General features: G+C 32.0%; 1 protein-coding gene across 2 annotated transcripts in view; it reads left to right on the plus strand.

The window, feature by feature from the left end:
• chm (lysine acetyltransferase chameau) overlaps window positions 1-19,188 on the plus strand; it is a 73,969-nt gene that overhangs the window by 1,329 nt on the left and 53,452 nt on the right. Inside the window, exons 3-9 of one of the 2 annotated variants that reach the window (XM_088204734.1) lie at window positions 1,608-1,801; window positions 6,877-7,124; window positions 7,604-7,797; window positions 7,868-8,109; window positions 9,023-9,200; window positions 9,288-9,482; window positions 9,572-9,923. In XM_088204734.1, the coding sequence (XP_088060860.1) occupies window positions 1,608-1,801; window positions 6,877-7,124; window positions 7,604-7,797; window positions 7,868-8,109; window positions 9,023-9,200; window positions 9,288-9,482; window positions 9,572-9,577 (1,257 nt within the window). In that variant the 3' untranslated portion in view covers window positions 9,578-9,923. Of the gene's footprint in view, window positions 1-1,607; window positions 1,802-6,876; window positions 7,125-7,603; window positions 7,798-7,867; window positions 8,110-9,022; window positions 9,201-9,287; window positions 9,483-9,571; window positions 9,924-19,188 lie in introns of those variants that run through there. The other variant, XM_088204733.1, reaches the window with a different exon arrangement.

Below are 19,188 nucleotides of genomic sequence, written 5' to 3' on the forward strand. Positions count from 1 at the left end.
ATCCTCACAAATAAGATTTTGGTTTGCTGAATAATGCTTTTTTAATCTTTCCACGATTAATCTCTGATAAGTTTAATTTGTTTAAAAAAAAATGCTACTTTTTTCATTTATTTATAAGGTTTATCTATTTATATACAATTATAAATGACATTTTTTAAGTAGATTTGTTATGGAGAGTTATTCATGGGGTGTTTACTGTTCTGACCAACGCTCACTCGCTGCCACTTGTTCCCATTTAACCTGTTTCAATTCTTAAACCTATTTATGTAGTTTTGGACAGAACAGTGAACATCCCATGAATAACTTTTTGCAACGAATCTGCTTAAAAAATGTTTTTTATATTTTCGCATATAAATAAAAAAATGTAAAAACATAAATAAATACTATTTTAAATTAAATTTGACTCGCTGATGACAGAAAGTACCAACAATTTTAAATCCCTATGTGTCTTCTGTGAGCCTTTATCTAGCTTAAGAAATCACAAATCTGGATCTATTATAAATAACAATTTATTAGCTAAAGCAAAATATAATACCTTTTTTTAGTGAAAAATATTATTTACAAAAAAAACATACAATATTTATTTCGAAAGATAATTTTCATTAATATTTATGATATTTTGCCACAATTTGGGTAATTTTTCGATGCCTTCGATATAAAATTGTTGCGGTTTTGCGAACGTCATCTGTTGAATTGAAATTTTCTTTTCGAAGCAAGTGTTCTATAGATTGGAATGAATGATAATCCAATGGTGCTATTTCAGGAGAATAAGGCGAATGTGTTAAAAGTTCTAGAACCAGTTCATCTATCTTGTCCTGTGCAATTTACAGTACGTACAGTTTCGCATTGTTGTGTTTATTATGAACTAGGACTTTAATAATTCCGCCTTTAAACTCTTCAATTAAGTTTAATAAAGTTCATTTTGATGGTCCAAAGCCGACTGCAATAGACTGCGGAACCCAAATTCCTTGCCTGTGTTTTTGTCGAGCCTTTTCAAATGATCTTATATCATCGACCAGGAACAGCCAATCTCTTCTGAAATTCCTTAATAGTTTTGCGCGGATCTGATGAACTAACTGACTTAAAAAAATATCGTTTTTGTTCGTTTTACTTAATATTATAAGTTATTTTTATCGTTATAGTTTAAAAAAAATAGACTGATCGTCTAGCATAGGTCCTTGTTCAGTAATATCCAGAAATTAGTTAAATTCAGATAAATAGCTAAGTATTATGCTTTATGAAATTACCTTGTTCAGATGTAAGAGGGGTAGGCAAAGGTTGGCTGTGAGCTAAAAATATTATTGATTCCGTATCATTTTGGTTTATTTCAATCTTCTATTTTTTTTCTCTTTTATCACACCGAAATATTGAGAAAGTCACGTTATTAACTCTGTCATATTTGAGAGATTAAACTATCGTATACAGCTTAGCTTCCACTGAGTTCTTCGTTTTGTTTGTATTTAACTTCCATCAGTTATCTGACTAACTGACCTTTTTTCGACTGTATTTTTAGTATTGTTTAGTCAATCCGGTAAAATATTGTTGGATTGGTATGAAAAAACCTAATATTGATATCTATCGATTCTCACGCTTTGTTTGTATTCCAGAATATGCCTACTAAAGATGCTACGGTTCCACCGTGTACGGATTCCGACGTAGAAAACACTAAACCTGTAAATAACACTGCAAACATCACGAGGAAACTTACGCGATCGGCAAGCGCGCGTAAATCTAGACACGTAGTCGGCAAAGTGGCCAACACTGACACCGAATCGGAGACGGATAACGGTCCCACTAAGAGGTTAGTCTGAAGATACGTTTCTGATTTTATTTTGTAGATGGAACGTCAAATAATAAGACCATCAAAGTTCTAAATGATACATAAAAGGAAAGATTCAATTATGCGGATTGTACAAAATGAGGCAATATAAGTATAATATGGAAAGATTACACGAAGAACGAAACAAGGAAATTTAACTGTGTCGAAGAAACAAGATATTCTCAATAGAGAATACGTCAATTAGTGATCGTAATCATCCGTAAGCGAGGAACGTTTAATTGAATATTAAAAAATTGGAAAATATTAAGTATTATCTATATTTTGTAGAGCAAAAATATACACTAATCCATTTCTGTAAACATTAAATTTGATTTAAATTAAGGATATGTGATGGTTATACCTAGGCATCCACAATATTGGCATACAATCATTTTTTAATATTTCTTTGTGGTACCATTATCCTTTCTGTAAATAATATCTTAGGATATAACAGAAAATTGATTGAATAACAAAACAGCCTTAAAATCACATAGAAGTTAAGAATGCTTAAAATTATTATGTCTCTCTGTGACATATTTTCATTAGAAATGTCAATCATTGCGCTTTGATGGTTCATAATTAATAAAAATGAGTAGTCATTCAAGATATATAATGTCGTTTCTCAATTTTCAGTAGATTAGGAAATAGTAGATCAAATTCTGTTTGTTTCTACTTCGAGAAGTATTTCATAAATCTATTTTTGCTTTTTCCAACTATAGTAATTATTGCCAAATGGTATATAAGTATCGATGTATTACATAATAAAAGAAATGTTATTTTCCTCTGTCTACATCAGTGTTTCCCAACCTTATTTATGCCATACCCCACCGTAGTCTTTTCAAAAGTCATATGCCCCACCGGCCTCTTTTTTAATTAAACAGTAGTGTGGAATAGTGTCCCATATCTGAAGCGTGGTGCCCCACCTCTGAGGCGTGATGCCCCACCGGTGGGGCGTACGCCCCACCGTGGGAAACACTGGTCTACATCCATTAAAAATGTATCCGACGTTAGATCCGGCAATTCGCCAAAGCATCAAAAGCCGATAGATTGGATTTTGGCAACCGAGGGGTTAAGAATATCAAGTTAATTCCGATACCTCCGCCGCTTGATAACCCATTGTGAGAAATTTATTTTATAATTGCCAGATCATTAGGTTTTCGTAGGAAGTTTTGAGATATGTTTTGACGAGTGCGTCATTGTTTCTACAAACAAGTTTGTCCTTAATATTCTCAAAAGCTTAACACTATATTTACCGACATAAACCCGTCAATTTGACAGGTGTTGTTAAAAATAGGTATGTAGTAACCAAATTTTTAAAAATAAGTTTCCGAAAATAAAAATAGTGTTAATATATTTACATTGTTAAAATATTAAAGAGTAAAAAAGCAGAAAAAATACTGTTCTACAAATCAAATCAGAAACCCGTCAATTTGACGTGTTCCGTAAATCTAGTGTTAAAAATTCAAAGTCGTTTATATCATAACATACATTTGAGTTCGCCCTTAATATTCTACATTCAAAATTCGTGTTTTGAATATTTTTTCTTTCCATTCTAATATGGATCATATCAAAAATAACTCGACAGTGATCGGAATTCAACGAGTATTTTTTTTTCTTTAAAGTCATTGTCAGGTTCTTACGATAACGCAGGTAGTCTAGAGACGTTTTTCGATAAGTTTCTAATGAATATTCTCAAATTCTGAATGAATTTGATTCATAACTTGATTTTTTGATCGTCTTTTGAATGTTTTTTTCCCGTTTTAATTTAAATATATACATTCCAAGTAGCGTATCAGGTTGTCTCTTAAGTCTGCAGTTTTTTTTTTTGCAAAAATGTATAACTTTTTATTAATTAAAGATAATTTCACTATTCTTTCAATGTTTGTTAACAGTAGTCGTGTCCATGATGCTATTTAGTAATGGGTTATTTTTTGTTTCGATATTTTCAACCCTAAATTAACAATGGCAGTGGAGATAGAATAATCTTAGTTAAGCTGTATTATGCTTTATGAGTTTCAACTCTGTCATAATCCGATAATAGCAGTTAGAAACGTCTGTAATGTAATGAGCAGTGATGCCATTAAATTTAGAATGTTGAATGTTGAATTTTGACAATAAATATCAACATAAAAGTCCTTAGGGGTTGTTAGTGAGGATATTAGGGCTGCCATCAAAGCAGGTCCGAGATTAACGATACAAAAGCTCAACATGTCGCCAGTTTACAGTCAATTAAAACATTTAGAAATGTGTTAATTTACAGAATATTGGTATCATAAATTGTCTGAGGAAAACCTCGCGCAGCGAATCTCAATATGCCAATAATTAATGATTCTAGAATATAGATTTATTTTTGAGTCGAATTGTTACTGAATTTGAGAAGTGGATCCTTTACTTAACACGCAACGTAAACGGCAATGGTTGGACGCCATTAGATTATGTTATGCATTTGATGGGATATGAAAGGCATTATGAGTTATTGAATTATAGGCAGACAATTATGACAAGCACATAGTGTGCTCATATAATTCGTTTAAAAGCAACTCATACCGTAAAAAAGATCTTACCTTATAAATTAAAGAAGGGTAATTTTACACCAATACAACGCTTGTCCTCACATATTCAAAAAGACGTTAGAAAAAATGTATAAATTTTCATGGGAACTCCTTTTTCACCCACCATATTCTTCAGACTTTGTTCCAAACGACTATTATCTATGTAGATCCATGAAACAGTTTTTAGGTGGAAAAATATATTTTACAAAAACGTAAAAAACGACTTTAAAGAATTTATTGCTTCCAAAAATACATTATTTTTCGAGTCTGATTTAAAAAAAATTATTAACACGTGGAGAATAATTATAGAAAAAGATGGATAATAAATAATTTAGTTTTTAACTTATTTAACTCGCACATTTAAAAACGCAAAGACTGCAAATCTGCGTATCGCAATAGTAACTAAAAATTTGAGGACCGTTCATAGTATTTTACAAAATATCTTGTGTTATTTTGTTTCAAATTTCCAACCATTATTAGAAGACTGAAATATGTTTCGATATCGACAATACAATCTTCTTCTGAAGTAATTTTTTTTAAATGTTTTAGTTTATCTGACATTCGTAGCCTTATTAAATTTTTTCATAGGTTTTGGAATAGCTAATACCAATTTTTTGCTACATGCAAAAGTAGATTATTTTAGTCGCTATCTCACCGGGACGCCACAGCGATTTAGCCAGCAGTGTCTCTAGACGCAATGTAAATAAGTATGGCGTGTATCTGACCTGGCAGCGTTGCCAAGTCAAAGTGAGAGAGTTCCGCTTTGTTCCATACAATGCACTCATAAAAGCATCATATTGCTAAATTTTTATTTGACCAAAATTAATAAGGATAAAAATGTTTCGATCGATTTGTTGATGTACTACCTTCTGTTAACAAATAAATACAATTGTACTACTAAAACAAGAATTTCTAGTTTTAATAGATAATATTTATAAATGAACAAAAATAAACCTTAATTTTAGAATTATTATGGACTTATATTGTATTCTTGTTGTGCTTACTGCACGATAGTTTAAATATAAACGTTTTTGAAAATGCTTCAAATTTGCGATAAGAGTTAGTATTCGAAACCTTTCAAAATTATTTGCTATATATATTAGGTTGATGCATAAGTAACGTCGTATTTTTTTTTAAGAAAACAAAAGGTAATATTTTTAGATAAATTTAATTAAATCAATCAACTACATATTTTCCATTACTGTTAATGACTGTCTCCTATCTTTCTGTCAACTTTTTAATCCTATTAGAATAAAAACTTTCAAGTTTCGATGCAAGGAACGAATTTAGTGCTGTTTTTACCTCATCTGTTGTATTATTTTTTTTTCTATTTAAATAATTTTGTAGAGATAAAAACAAGTGAAAATCAGAAAAATAAGGTGGATCCTTTAAAACATCCCAATTGAGCTTTAATTTATGCTGTGTCATCATTGCAGAATGAGGCTGCGCATTGTCATGATGAAAGATGACACCCTTGCGATTGCTAAGTTCAGGTCGTTTTCTTACGAGTGCCGAGTTTAATTTTTGCAGCTGTTTACAATATATATCAGCATTAATTGTTTGGTTAGGTTGCAATAACTCGTAATAAGTAATACCCTTCATATCCCACCAAACACAAAGCATTATTTTTTTAACGATGTCCTGCCTTTGGACTGGTTAATGGGACTTGTCCTGGCTTGGTCCAGTGTCGCTTCCTAGTTTTATTGTTATAGACAACCAATTTTTCATCCCGTCACTAGTCGAAGCAAAAAAGTTCATGCTTTTGTCTCGCACACAAAGAAACACATGTGGCAACTCGGTCCAGCAGGTTTGCGGGACCCAAACGTTGTACATGGAAACCATTCCAATGCGATTCTGATGCCTCACCACCGTAGATTGAATTATACCCATCTTCATTGCGATGTCCCTGGTATTTTGACGGAGATCAGTTTCAAGTATGTCATTCAGAACATCATTATCGGTGGTTGAAGGGCGCCCCAATCTTTCTTCATCAGCTGTTGATAAATTCCCAGATCTGTATTTAGTAAACCATCGTTGACTGCTTCGAACATCGATAGCACCTCTGCCATACACATCACACATGTTTTTGGTTGCCAATGTTGAATTATGATCTTTATCGAATTCAAAAAGTAAAAAAATGTCGATTATGGAATTTTTTCTCTGACATTTTAAAAAAATCACAAGGGCTCTGTATAACTCAACCGCTGACGATAGACTAAAAAAATATTAGAAGAAATCCTCCTTTATATAATACAAATACAACATTAAGCACAGATATTAAAACAGTTGGTTAAAAAAAATATATGATAGTCGATGTAAAAATACGACGTTATTTATGCATGAACCTAATAGTTCATGTTCATAAAATAGAAAAAATAATATTTCATGTTCTGAATTACCGTGTAATATGCATACATACAAAAAATTTGGAAGCTTTGGAAGGCTTATTTGAAGTGAATACCAAGCTGAATGAAATACGCTAATGTATTTTTTTGTTAATTTCAGACCTATTTCGAAAAGTCCGGTGAAACGAACGACTGTTTCTTCGAAAGGCCCCCCGGCGCTATTGTGTCCTATAAAAAGTCGAGGAGGGACGTCCGGTTTTATATCGGGGTCACTATCGACTTTGGCGACTGGAGCGATATCTAGAAACGCGCAACAAACCTCTACGTCGTCACCTCACACCGCTCTTCCAGAAAGAGAAAAAGAACTTCGTTGTATATTATCAGGCTGTGATTCCTTAGGCCACCTAAGTAAGTAAACTATATGATAAAATTGATAATTATTTTAATACATGTCACAAGTCAAAAATAACATAAAAAGAACTAACCACTTTCCGGTCACAGTACTTTTTAAAAATCACTCAAAAACGTCTGGCACGGACTCACCCTTTTGTATGTAGGGGTATAAAAAAATTAATTCTTAACAAAAATTTTCTCGAAAAATTTGCTGATTTTTGAGATGAGAATTTACAAAATACAAATTTCCGAGATAACTCGGGCACGACTGGGAAGGAGTTAAACAATGTGTGGAAAGGAAATTTGTTTTTCCTAGCAAGGGGGGATTCTCAGATTTGCTTGTTAGTTATAAATAAGTTTCATATTGAAAACAAATCGTAGCGAATATTGCTATTTTTATCTCGTTAAGAGCTCCGCATTTATGCTATAAATAAATACGTATTCGTGATTGTTGTTATACTTCAATGTAATCGTATTTTTCCTTTAATTTACAGGTGGTCGTTTAGATAGGCATTTTACTTTAGAAGCGTGTCCAATGTATCATAATATGACTGCGGAAGAATGTCGAGAGCAAACCGCTGCGACGTGGCATTCGCAGGATACGAGAAGAAGAGCTCAAGATCAACTAGTAATCAGAAGAACTGTTCAACCTAGCTTAGAACATCGAGCATACCAATTAAAAGTTAAGGTGCGTCAACGACCAAATTGATGGAACGAGCTTTGTGCTGTTGAATTTTAATAATATTTTTAATGTGTAGGAAATGCGTTCAAAATGGAAACCTGTAACGCCTTCGAGTAGTATTGAAGTAAAACAAGAAAAGGACATCAAGGAAGAAAAGGTGAAAATCAATTGGTCGTTACAGCAAGAAGTCGAGAGAGAGCCCGTTCTCACTGGCTATGTTCCGGACTATGATTTAAGCCTTTTTAGGGAAGCACAAGCTGCGGCAGCTTATAAAATAGAAGAAGAATTAAAAAATATGCCACCTTCAAAAGGAACTAGGTATGTGCTTTGTATTTATCCCTTATAGTGTATAGAATTTATATATTAAAATATATTAGCTTTTGAATTAACACTAGATTTACAAGTATAAACGTGTCAATTTGACGTGTGTCATTAAAAATAAGTATATAGTAACCAGATTTTCAAAAATAAAAATAGTGTTAATATATTTGCATTGTTCAAATATAAAAAAAACCCAGAAAAAATACTGTCTGATACAAATCAAATCAGAAACCAGTCAATTTGACGGGTTCTGTAAATGTAGTGTTAAAAGAAATAATGAAAAAATTTGTCTTGTATTGATACATATGTCAAAATTATTGTATCAATATTATTCAACTTGTGGGTTGTGAACAATTATAACTGAAACCTAATTACATTTGAAATGTATTTTATTTTTTAAAACATGTATGTAATGTGTTATATTTTTATTTTAAAACATTGTTTACAAATTAATTTTATAGTATCTCACACTTTTTGTAGAAGCAGCGAGTGTCAATCAATTAGCTGCTCTTTCTTTCTTCAGAAAATTAAAAAAAATAATATATGCTAGACAGTATTGATTTAAGATCATTTTTAATTTTGACGAAATGTGACTGTTGTAGAAAAAAATATATAAAAGAATGTTTATACCTTGTGAGGATAAGACAATAACCTATAACAAAAAATCATTGTTAGATTACTTCAAATAATCCTCCTTGAACTGTAACTATTATTTTGATATTCAAGTTAATTTAATTTTACTTGAAGTGTATTTATGGAATACAATTATAATTAGCAAATCAAACAGTCAAGAAATGATTAGGTCACTTCAGTATGGAATTGTTTGAACATATGTACATCGCCAACTGTGTGTGTTTTATTTTTTGTATGTTTATATTTATTAACCATAATATTTTCATTAAATTTGCAGGTACGTGTGTATGGGTAAATACCGAATGGAAGCTTGGTACCAATCACCGTATCCTCCTGACGCTGCGAGATTACCGCAGCTCTACCTCTGCGAATTTTGCCTTAATCACCATAAAACAGTAACGGGAATCAATCGACACAGAGCGAAATGTGTATGGAAACATCCGCCCGGAGACGAAGTGAGCTTAATACTTTTATCATTATTATTATGCTAAACACCGCTAATGTTCACTATGAGTGCTAATCTCTTCAAACTTTTATTTTAGGTGTATAGAAACGAAAGATTAGGTGTGTGGCAGGTCGACGGTAGAAGACACAAGCAATACTGCCAACAACTTTGTTTATTAGCTAAATTTTTTCTTGATCACAAAACACTTTATTATGATGTGGAACCGTTTTTGTTCTACGTCATGACCCTTACTGACAACGAAGGCTGTCATACAGTTGGATACTTCAGCAAGGTGAGTCTCTTTGATTGTTTATATTTATATGTATTGTACCCAGATTTTGACCTATAAATATGCATATTCAGACTTGTGTGATCTTATAGATATGATGGAAATTTCATACTCGGCTTTGCACACTATATATGATTTTTATCTGTCACATTGAATGACTGTCCTTGCAGTACTGAGAATACATTTAGCTTAAATGTACCAGTCAGATCACTTGTTCCATTGCAGTTTTGATGGATACAGATTCCTCAGTGGAATAATTGGACTACCAAACTTGACTGGTTTGTGCTGTGTGAATAGTTTAAGAACCCAACTGGTACTTAATTGTATGTCCATTATCTTATCAAATATGTAAAATGTAGGAGAATTATTTTACATAGATTAATTTGATACGCATTTTTGAAATTTATATAATTATCAAATATATCGACTTTTTATTCATTTTAATCAATTTTTATGTTGTTAATCCTTATAAATAATATGCTGAAAAAATAGTTTCAATATTGGATATATTATACTATAGAAGTTCAAGCAGTATTTAATATTCATGACTATAGATGTCTTCTTTATTTTTATTAAATAAATTTTTGTTCCGTGGATTAAATTATTTTTAAGTAATGAAAATATTCATTAGCTGAAACCATAATATATATTATATTATTATTGCTGAAACCGTAATATATAATAAATAAAATAGATCTGGCGGGCGTATACCTGCCATATAATTGTACGCATTCATTGCAAGTCATGTCGATAATTATTTGTCAATTTAATGAAACGTTTCAGAACAAATCTAATGATAAATTCAAAATCAGCGTTTCATTTTAGTATAAAATATATGTATATTATACGTATGGGGAGCCATACTTTTTTATGTACGTAATAATAATGTTTTCATATACTAATCGCTTTAATCGTCATTACGCTCTGGCACATAAAATAATAATTTTACCGCCTATATCTCATGAATTTTTATTCTTTGTACATTTCTCACAATTTACTTACATTTTGTATACCTAATTCCTAAAATATTCATTACTTGATTTTCTCCAAGTATTTTGCGCTCTTTTGTCAAGCGCTCATATGAATATCTGCGCATTTGTTAAGTGCTCTTATGATGCAGCGCTCATTTGTGACGGTGCCAGGATTAATAATTAAAAAATTTGGTAAATCTGTAGAGAAGGTCCGAATAAATATAGTCATATAGTGACCCTAGCCGAGCTGAGCATATTTGCATTCATTTAAATCTTAGATGTTATATGGTCTTTAGAAAAAAATGACTTTCTTACTCAATTTTTTTTTGTTAATTTTAAAGCACTACTCAGTACTAGTCGTCAGTTGTTTTAAGGCATTATTTTATAATACAATGCGTGAGACTAAATTTGCCGCAATCATTTGCTAAATATGTTATGTATTTGCAACTTTCTAAAAACTAGTTTTAGTCACATTAGGGTGTGCCGATCGGATATTTGCGTGGATTAGAAGCACAAAGGAATGAAGTGTTGCCAAATCTCCAGCTGTTGGAAGTTTTATATAGAACATAAAGTTTACTCCAAATGTACATATTGAATATGACCGATCTTTAAGAAAACTGGTTTATTTTTTTAACACATTTATAGAAACAAAAATTTAATTTCTATTAATTTGTTCAAAATATAAAATGGAGTAATGATAAGTATATCGAAGGTAATATCTGTATCGTGTGCTTTAAAGCCAATAGTAAACCCAAACTTGCCATCTCTTTCTCAATTATGAATAATGGTGAAATGGATAGCTTTCGAACTGACGCGTATTAATACAAATAGGGTATAGACGTCATTTAAGATTTTTCCAGGGGACGGAAAAAGTTAGCCAGTCAGTGGTCCTTTTTTTTATATTTCCAATTCATTAAGATTCGTAGTATTTCATTAAATGACATTTTTCTGGCCAAATTCAAGGTTTAGAATCAACGTCAAAAGCAATAAAATCGTGCCTTCACTATCGCAGTGGGAACGCTCAATAACGAGCGATTTGATTTCTGAGAAGTGATAATTGTTTTTGCTCTCTCCTATTGACCAAAATTCGCTTTGATTACACTTTAACCATTACTGTCATATCAGAAGTCGATAGTAATATCCAGTGCAATATGCGAGATGCGACGTCTATCTGTACTTCTTCTTTTTACGCTTATTTTCCCTTGAGTGATGAGTTGGCTTGGTTCGTATTTTGGACTTGACCTAATGAAAGTTCTAAAACTATAATTAGTTTTAGAACTTTCATAAGGCTAGGTTTGGGTGTGAATAGAAAATTGAGTTTATATACATTTTAATATATCTAATATATATTTATCATAATAGCGCCTATCGATTTAATTATATTTTTGCTAGTAGAAATATGTATCTACTGATGAAAATATAACTTCACTGAAAAATACACATTCACTGTAATATTTATACATCGTACGTAAATAAATAATATTAAGTATGTAAATGTATATATTACTATATATGTAAAAGTTATAATCATATCATTTTATTAGCACCAGCTAAATAAATTATATTTTCATTGATAAAAATATATATCTATGGGTGAAAATGTATTCCGATATGATTTCACTAAAATTACTTATTTAAAAAAATATTTTTGGGATAGTTTTGAGACTGTTATTTTTTAGATTTTCTGTTTTTGAATCAGTTTTCAATCGATTCAGTTTTTTTTTTACTTCGTTTAGATTTATAGTATTTAATTAAATGACATGCATTTTTCTGGCAAATGGCGTTTTTTAATTTTTTTAGTACTTACGGCTTTCGAACGTATTCATTAATCCCTCATATAAGGTTTGCCGCTAATACTTGGACCTACGCATTCCATTGGTTGGGAATCACGTAGGTAATTTTTATTGATATGCATGATAAATTGAAATCAAAACATGTAACGACGTATCGACATTTTTTCGCTGTCAATAATATCAAAGTTAAACGGTCGTATATATTTTAAATTTTACGTTAAAATATAAACTAATTAAAAAGTTATGATGGTTTAAAAAATAAGTTTAGATTCTAATTTTCGAAAATAAGCTCGGGTCGAATGGCTGCATTTTTAGGAATAATGCCCGGTATAACCCGTATATTTGGACAGATTAGATATAAGCGAGCGAGCATTGGTCAGAACAGTGAACACCCCATGAATAACTCTCTGCATCGGATTCTTTTTCGAAGATTTACCTTACATAAATGCACAAAGAATACGTTTTATGGAACAAAGTATTTATTTAAATGCACAAAATAATTCCCTGTTAAATCGCACCCGTTTTTTATAATATAATAAAATTCTGAGAAATAAAACAAAATACTCATTAGAATAATACTCACATAAATGGTTCATATGAAAATCCTTCTGTCCTTAATAAGTGGTTAACCCACGCATTGCGAAATTCTTGGGTATTTCACTCTCAATTTGGCAACATCCATTTTAAAAAGACAATACTATTTTGGTTGCGCAGAGCAAAGTTTATAGATATTTACCATAAATTGGTACTTTACTTAAAAAAACATCAAGGTATGTTTCAATATTTTTTTTACAAATATTTTGCCGGTTCTTCGTAATTCCAGTTCAATCCCATTTTTTTATATTTTTACAAAACTGGCAGTTTGACTGGGTAGCGAGAAATTTTCATTTACTTTCTATATAATTTGTTGTTTTATATATTTTTTTGTTTATACATATGTGTTATTGACCTAATCGTCATGTTCATTTGTGAGATTAAGAAAATATAATCTGTGATAATTGATCGAAATTATAATAATCACAGATTCTGATAGAAATTGAAAAATATTTAAGTTCAAATGAGATCTAAACCAAGTTCTTTCAGGTATTTGTCATCGATTTATACAATTGTTATAACGTTCCGGTCATTTCAGATAGTCTTTTAATTAATATACATATATAGAAGTTTAGTTATTTTTTTTAGAGATTTTGGCCATTTTATTTGTACGATATTTGAGATTAGTGCCCGAGTGTTTTACTTTTGCATGCAGTTAGACGCATGGAGAGTCGTTTTATACATTGTTTATTGCACACAAATATATGTATATATAATTTATACTGATATATGATTGTCGATATAACCAAGTGTCACATCCTTTATACTGGTCCCTTGAGGAAGTTTGGACGAATGGGAGAGAAGGCTAATTCAGATTCAATTGCGTTTTTGTTTAGCCCCCCTCATATTCATCCCTTAAGTGAAAAATAAACCTGAAGTTGAGCGCGAAATACATATTATATACAGATTTTGAAATATCTGAAACCGCCACCGATTTATATATTTCGGCTATTTGAATAATTCGTGTCATGTTTTCGTGTATAACTAAAAAACCTAAGGGTCTTAAGAAGGCCGTCTTTGCAAACGTGACGAATTCAATTCGGCCCATTGCAGTCTCTGGACGAGGTGTTTCGGGGCTCCCCATTTGTTTGTATTATGAGACCGCGCAGCAGTGATTACTGATGTGCTTTTTGCGCTTATCGGAGTCACACGCCTTCGACGCAATTGATCGATTTTACGTCTATACATGGCTTGTTCATAAAATTGTTGATGAGCACATGCGGTCACGCGGGGGCGGAGGCTGCAATGCGCCACTACCCGCCCGTTCGCCCACCCGCGGCTCCCTCCCCCCGTCTCCATCCAGACCCACTCCATCGAATCCACCTTTCGAGCTGCTTTCCATTCGAGGCGATCTCGAACGATGATCCCCTTCGCGGTCCGGACCGCTGATCCATATCGCTCGGCAGCATGCTCGTATCCATAACCAGTAGTACGCGCACGCGTCTCTGAACGTGTGCATAAGAAGAAGAAGGAGAAAAAAGGTTATTGCTTTCGACCCAGACGTTTCGCTCTGTGGCGCGCCTCGCTCCACCGCCCCCGCTGCTTAATTAACACTATTAATAGAAATTTTTGATGAAACGGCAATCATAAATAATTTAAAAGCGCTGAAAGTGCGCCGGACCGCGGTGAAAACGGCGCAAAAGTGACGCTTTCGCCCGTTCATGGCCGTATATTCATATCTTCAGTTTCATCACTCGGGTATTGATCACAGTATGTACCCTGATTAAGTTTGTTGTGGGGTGCATTATCCAGACTATATTCTTTAATTTGTGGCATTAACCCTTTCACCGCCGATGGCTTCTATAGAAGTCATCAATAAAATCGCCAATACTCATTGGGCACCTAAAGGCGCCATAAAACTTTGACCCTAATAATATGGTTATTTAGTATAATTTAATCACTTGAATTTATTGCACCATAATATTTTTAAATAATATGGCAGGAATGGGTGCCTCCCATATATGTATTGAATAAAAATCAAAATGGTGCGCAAAAATATCAGGTTATGGGAACAAGTATTTGTATTTTTAAAGGTGCGGGTTAATGAGTAAAAATTACTAAATTATATATTATCCATCTTTTTCTACAACTATTCTCCATATTTTCAATCATTTTTTTATATCTGTATTTTTGGAAACAACAAATTCTTGAGCGCTGTCTTGGTGTAAAATTACCCTTCTTTAATTTGTAAGGGAACTATGGATTCTCTTAGTACAGTTGTGTGCGTCCAAACTTGTGGAAGAGACACGTTAAAGATCTTACATTTTAATAGTTAAAAAGTACTCCAACTTAGGGGTGGGTACCGTTATAAATCGGGAAACGTCGTCGTCGTTCGGCCATATTGTCCTGGAAGTTAGGTCGCATGTCGGTTGAAGATATAATACATAGTCTTACAGAAATCTTTTGTTATTTATGCTTTGATTATTGAATCAGAGGTAAAATAAAATTAATTTGTTTATATTATTACATACCGGTTTTATTTTAGAAAAATATCTAAACTTGGACTATGATTTCTTCTTTCTTTTTGATCAAGGGAATTCATTTAGAATGGTTATAATTGGTGAAGAATGATAGTGAAAACGATTTTTAATTAGTGCCGTGAAGTACCTTAAATATTTTTGCAAATCGTGTCATATCCGGTATAGCCCATCCAAGATGTTAGCGCTCATCATCGTTGTGTTGGAAATAAGGGTGCGTGTACGCATGCATGCATACATACATAGTTTTCCGCGAATTTGTTTACACCGATAGGAGAACGTTACAAATACTAAATCAGGGCTGTTTTAAGGGTAGGGTGACCATACGTTGGAAATTGAATTAAAAATTATAATGTGTTATAATTTTATTATAAATTATTGTCATGTTGTGGTATTTTTTAATCAATAAAACAATTCCTGTAATATTCTATTGTTATTTTAAAAAATATTATTGAACAGATATTCAACCTGGAGAGTGATACCAAAATGGCTCTCATGTTTTTGAGTTAACGAGTATATAAATAAACAAAAAATATAAGAAAGTGATATTTCACACTTTCCTCAACAAATTAAATTAAAAACGTAAAAATTAATTGCACTTGTAATTTCACATGGTCACCCTATTATATTCTCTTACCAATACTATGACGATGAGCGTTCATATCTTGGACGGACTATACGTCTTTGAAAATATTTTTAAGCGGTGGTCTGTCAGGAGTAGAGCCTTCTTGTAATTTTTCCCAAATAGTTCCAGCTGCAGAAATTGCAGTTTGATGATATTGAATTGGATTTTCATATTCAGAATCTGATGACAATCGAACACATCTTCTTTTACTGCGTAAATTCAAATCATTTTCATATTCACTGTCACTTTTTAAGACGCGGAAGTTTTTTCGCTATCATTAAAGTCACTATGATACATTTTTGCAGTTAATTCCCTTTCACTGTCATAAAGTTAATCGTTTTATTGTCAGAGCACTCTTCAGGTATGCCGATTATATTTCCTAATATCTTGACGATTTTCATTTCTTTTTCCGCTTTCAAAAATAAATTTAATTTAATTTTTTACTAAGAATTAGTTTTAAAACTGATAATTTGGATGTTGTTTTTACGGGTAGTATGATTTATCAAACATATTTTTAGTGACACTCCGTTCCGGTCATTTTAACTGGTGTCGGTACAAGTAGCTAAAATAAAAAATAATTTTATTTCTATTAAAACAGAAAATTAAATTTATAATAATCATTTATACATCATTGCACAACTCATAACCAAAAATGAAATTTATAATACGAATTTTAAAGATAAAAAGTAAAACCTGTCATTTTGATCTGTCCGGTAGTTCTAGTGTTAAGAGTTGCGGCAATGACGAGCATTACAGCAAATGTGAGATTGCGATCGATGGTAAAAGAAAGTAGGAAGAAAGTTAGCGTGACTTCGTTTTTGATATGCGAAACTGAAATGTTGTCTCGGGCTTTTTTAATACCGGTATTTTTTAAATTCAATACCGTGAGTTATAAAATTATTTTAAACCTAATTTTATTATATATATATATTGTAGATATCAGACATGATTAATCAATAATATTTATTTCATATTTCACCTAGCGAGGATTTCATAAACAGTTCATAAATTAGAATCACGAGTTATATAGTATTTTCTTCAATAATTATTAATTTAAAAATGTTTTTTCTAATATTGCAACACAATTATTCGAATGAAAACAACCCACTATTGTCCTTAACAAATCCTCAAAAAGCTTCGCACACCTTGTGATATTTTTTTAGTGATCAACCAATTTAAGTTGAAATTGCAAACTTATTTTGCACCCTCCGTTCTTTCAATATTAAATATAGGCATTTCATGTAGGTCGAAACTATTGCCATGATACACGAGAGTTATATTAAATTGATAATGACACATTTTAGGGGTTGTATGATCTTGGTAGATAAGATTCGAAAAATATAATAGGACTCACTTATAAGATTTTTTCATTACTGGTGCTTTGTAATGGAGTATATATTCTCGCATGTAAATTTGAAAGTATATATGGTCTATAAACAGTCCCATATTATCAGTTGAGTATCTTAATGTGTTTGCAAGTAACCAGTATATAATTATATACACAAAACTGGCGTAGCGGGGGAGGTCATGTGTTGGTCGCATCATTTCTTTTTCAATTGCATGCACGTATGCTAAATATAGGCATGCGAAAATGTATTTAAAAAGCACTAAAGTGGCGTCTTCGATCGTTTTAAGACTCTAGATTACCAGTTTGCCAATTAGGCACTTACAAGTATTCCGAGTAGTAGAACATCTTTGGAACTCTGAAACTCAAAAACTGCTTAGTTAATAATTAATGCAGTGTTGATCTTCGAGTAGCATGTTAAACATATATGTTGAACATGCTACTCGAAGATCAACATCACACATCATAACATCAGTTAGGTCAAAAAAGAGCTCTGCGCGCATTTTTGACTAAGTCTGAAAACTTAATGACTTGTGTTTTTTAATTTATAAATGATTATTGAACTTTACAATAAAAAAATAGTGAAAGGCCATCCGTTGTTACTGATGAACTCGTTAAAAAATTCAAGATTTTCTGATCGCGATGAATTTCACCGATATCACAAATTTTATTTTATATTGTTATGTTTCATGCAATTCGGTTAGAATTATATTACGAGTATCTTGACGGACCGGACTGCGAAAGTACGCGATCTGCGTCTCGTCGCTTGGCACTCTTGCGGCTATTAGTGTTGTTTTCCGTTCGCCTCTGGTACCGCCACAGAAATGTATATAAAATAATATAACTATATTTCGCTGTTTTGCTGGTGCTTAATTATTGTTAAATAAAATCATAAAAATATTACAATCGTCAATCATATAAATATGTAGCATTTTTAACAACAGGTTTACCATTTTCTACGCATTCCTTTCTTATAAGGTTCTTTTGGATAACCGCAATTGACAAAGAATAATGAGTATTATATTTTATTGTAATAAATTGACGAGTGGAGCTCTTATAAAAATTTAAAAGGCATCTAGAGGCGGTCGATCAAAGACAATGTGGTCCCAGATTTATTGTTTCAAAAGAAGAAAGATTTGGCTCGAATTTTCGAAAATATTTTTTTTTATAATCAATGAAAGTGTTTTTTTTTTTATTGACTGTTTTTATCTCGGTAAACCGGCATTGACAATGCCAATACGATTTCACTGAAATGTCATTTTAAAAATAATTTTCACAATAAATTCGAGACTGTTTTTTTAATGTTTTCTTTGAGGGATAATAATCCGTCAATTTTTGGTTAAGAATCAGGAACGTTATTTTAGAATTTTTCCATGGGAAGGAGGGGTCAAAAGTTGGCCAGTTAGTGGTCGTTTTTTAATATTTTGGTTTCATTAAAATTAACAGTATTTGCATTTATCTAGTAAAATTAAGGAGGTGGTGCCCCCCCCCTGCCCCCACAAATGACGCCTTTGATGCTCTGACTTAATTCTGAAATATTCTTGTAGTAATAAAAGCATTTTTTTAAATGTTTTATTGTATCGGTGAAAAACACGAGTCATGTATCCATCCAGCGTTGAATTACTGAACCGAGTCGAATCAAAGAATATCGAACGAATCATCTTTTGTGCCTCGGGTGTATTTACAAGATTCAGAAATTTAAAAAAGTAATAAATATTTTTTATTTATCACTTAAGCCACAATAAAGTCTTGAAGAGCCGCTTGCGGCTTCCGGGCCACAATTTGGCCTCCGTTGGTATATAACAACTGATTACCAGATTAATTTAATAATAACAATTATCTGAATTTGTTCATTGATGCTTCCTAAAATCGTTATAGTGTAGACAAATATTGCTATATATGTA

The sequence above is a fragment of the Plectrocnemia conspersa genome, unplaced genomic scaffold (assembly GCF_051122295.1).
Source record: "Plectrocnemia conspersa isolate PC_06_02 unplaced genomic scaffold, ASM5112229v1 ptg000014l, whole genome shotgun sequence".
Lineage (NCBI taxonomy): Eukaryota > Metazoa > Arthropoda > Insecta > Trichoptera > Polycentropodidae > Plectrocnemia > Plectrocnemia conspersa.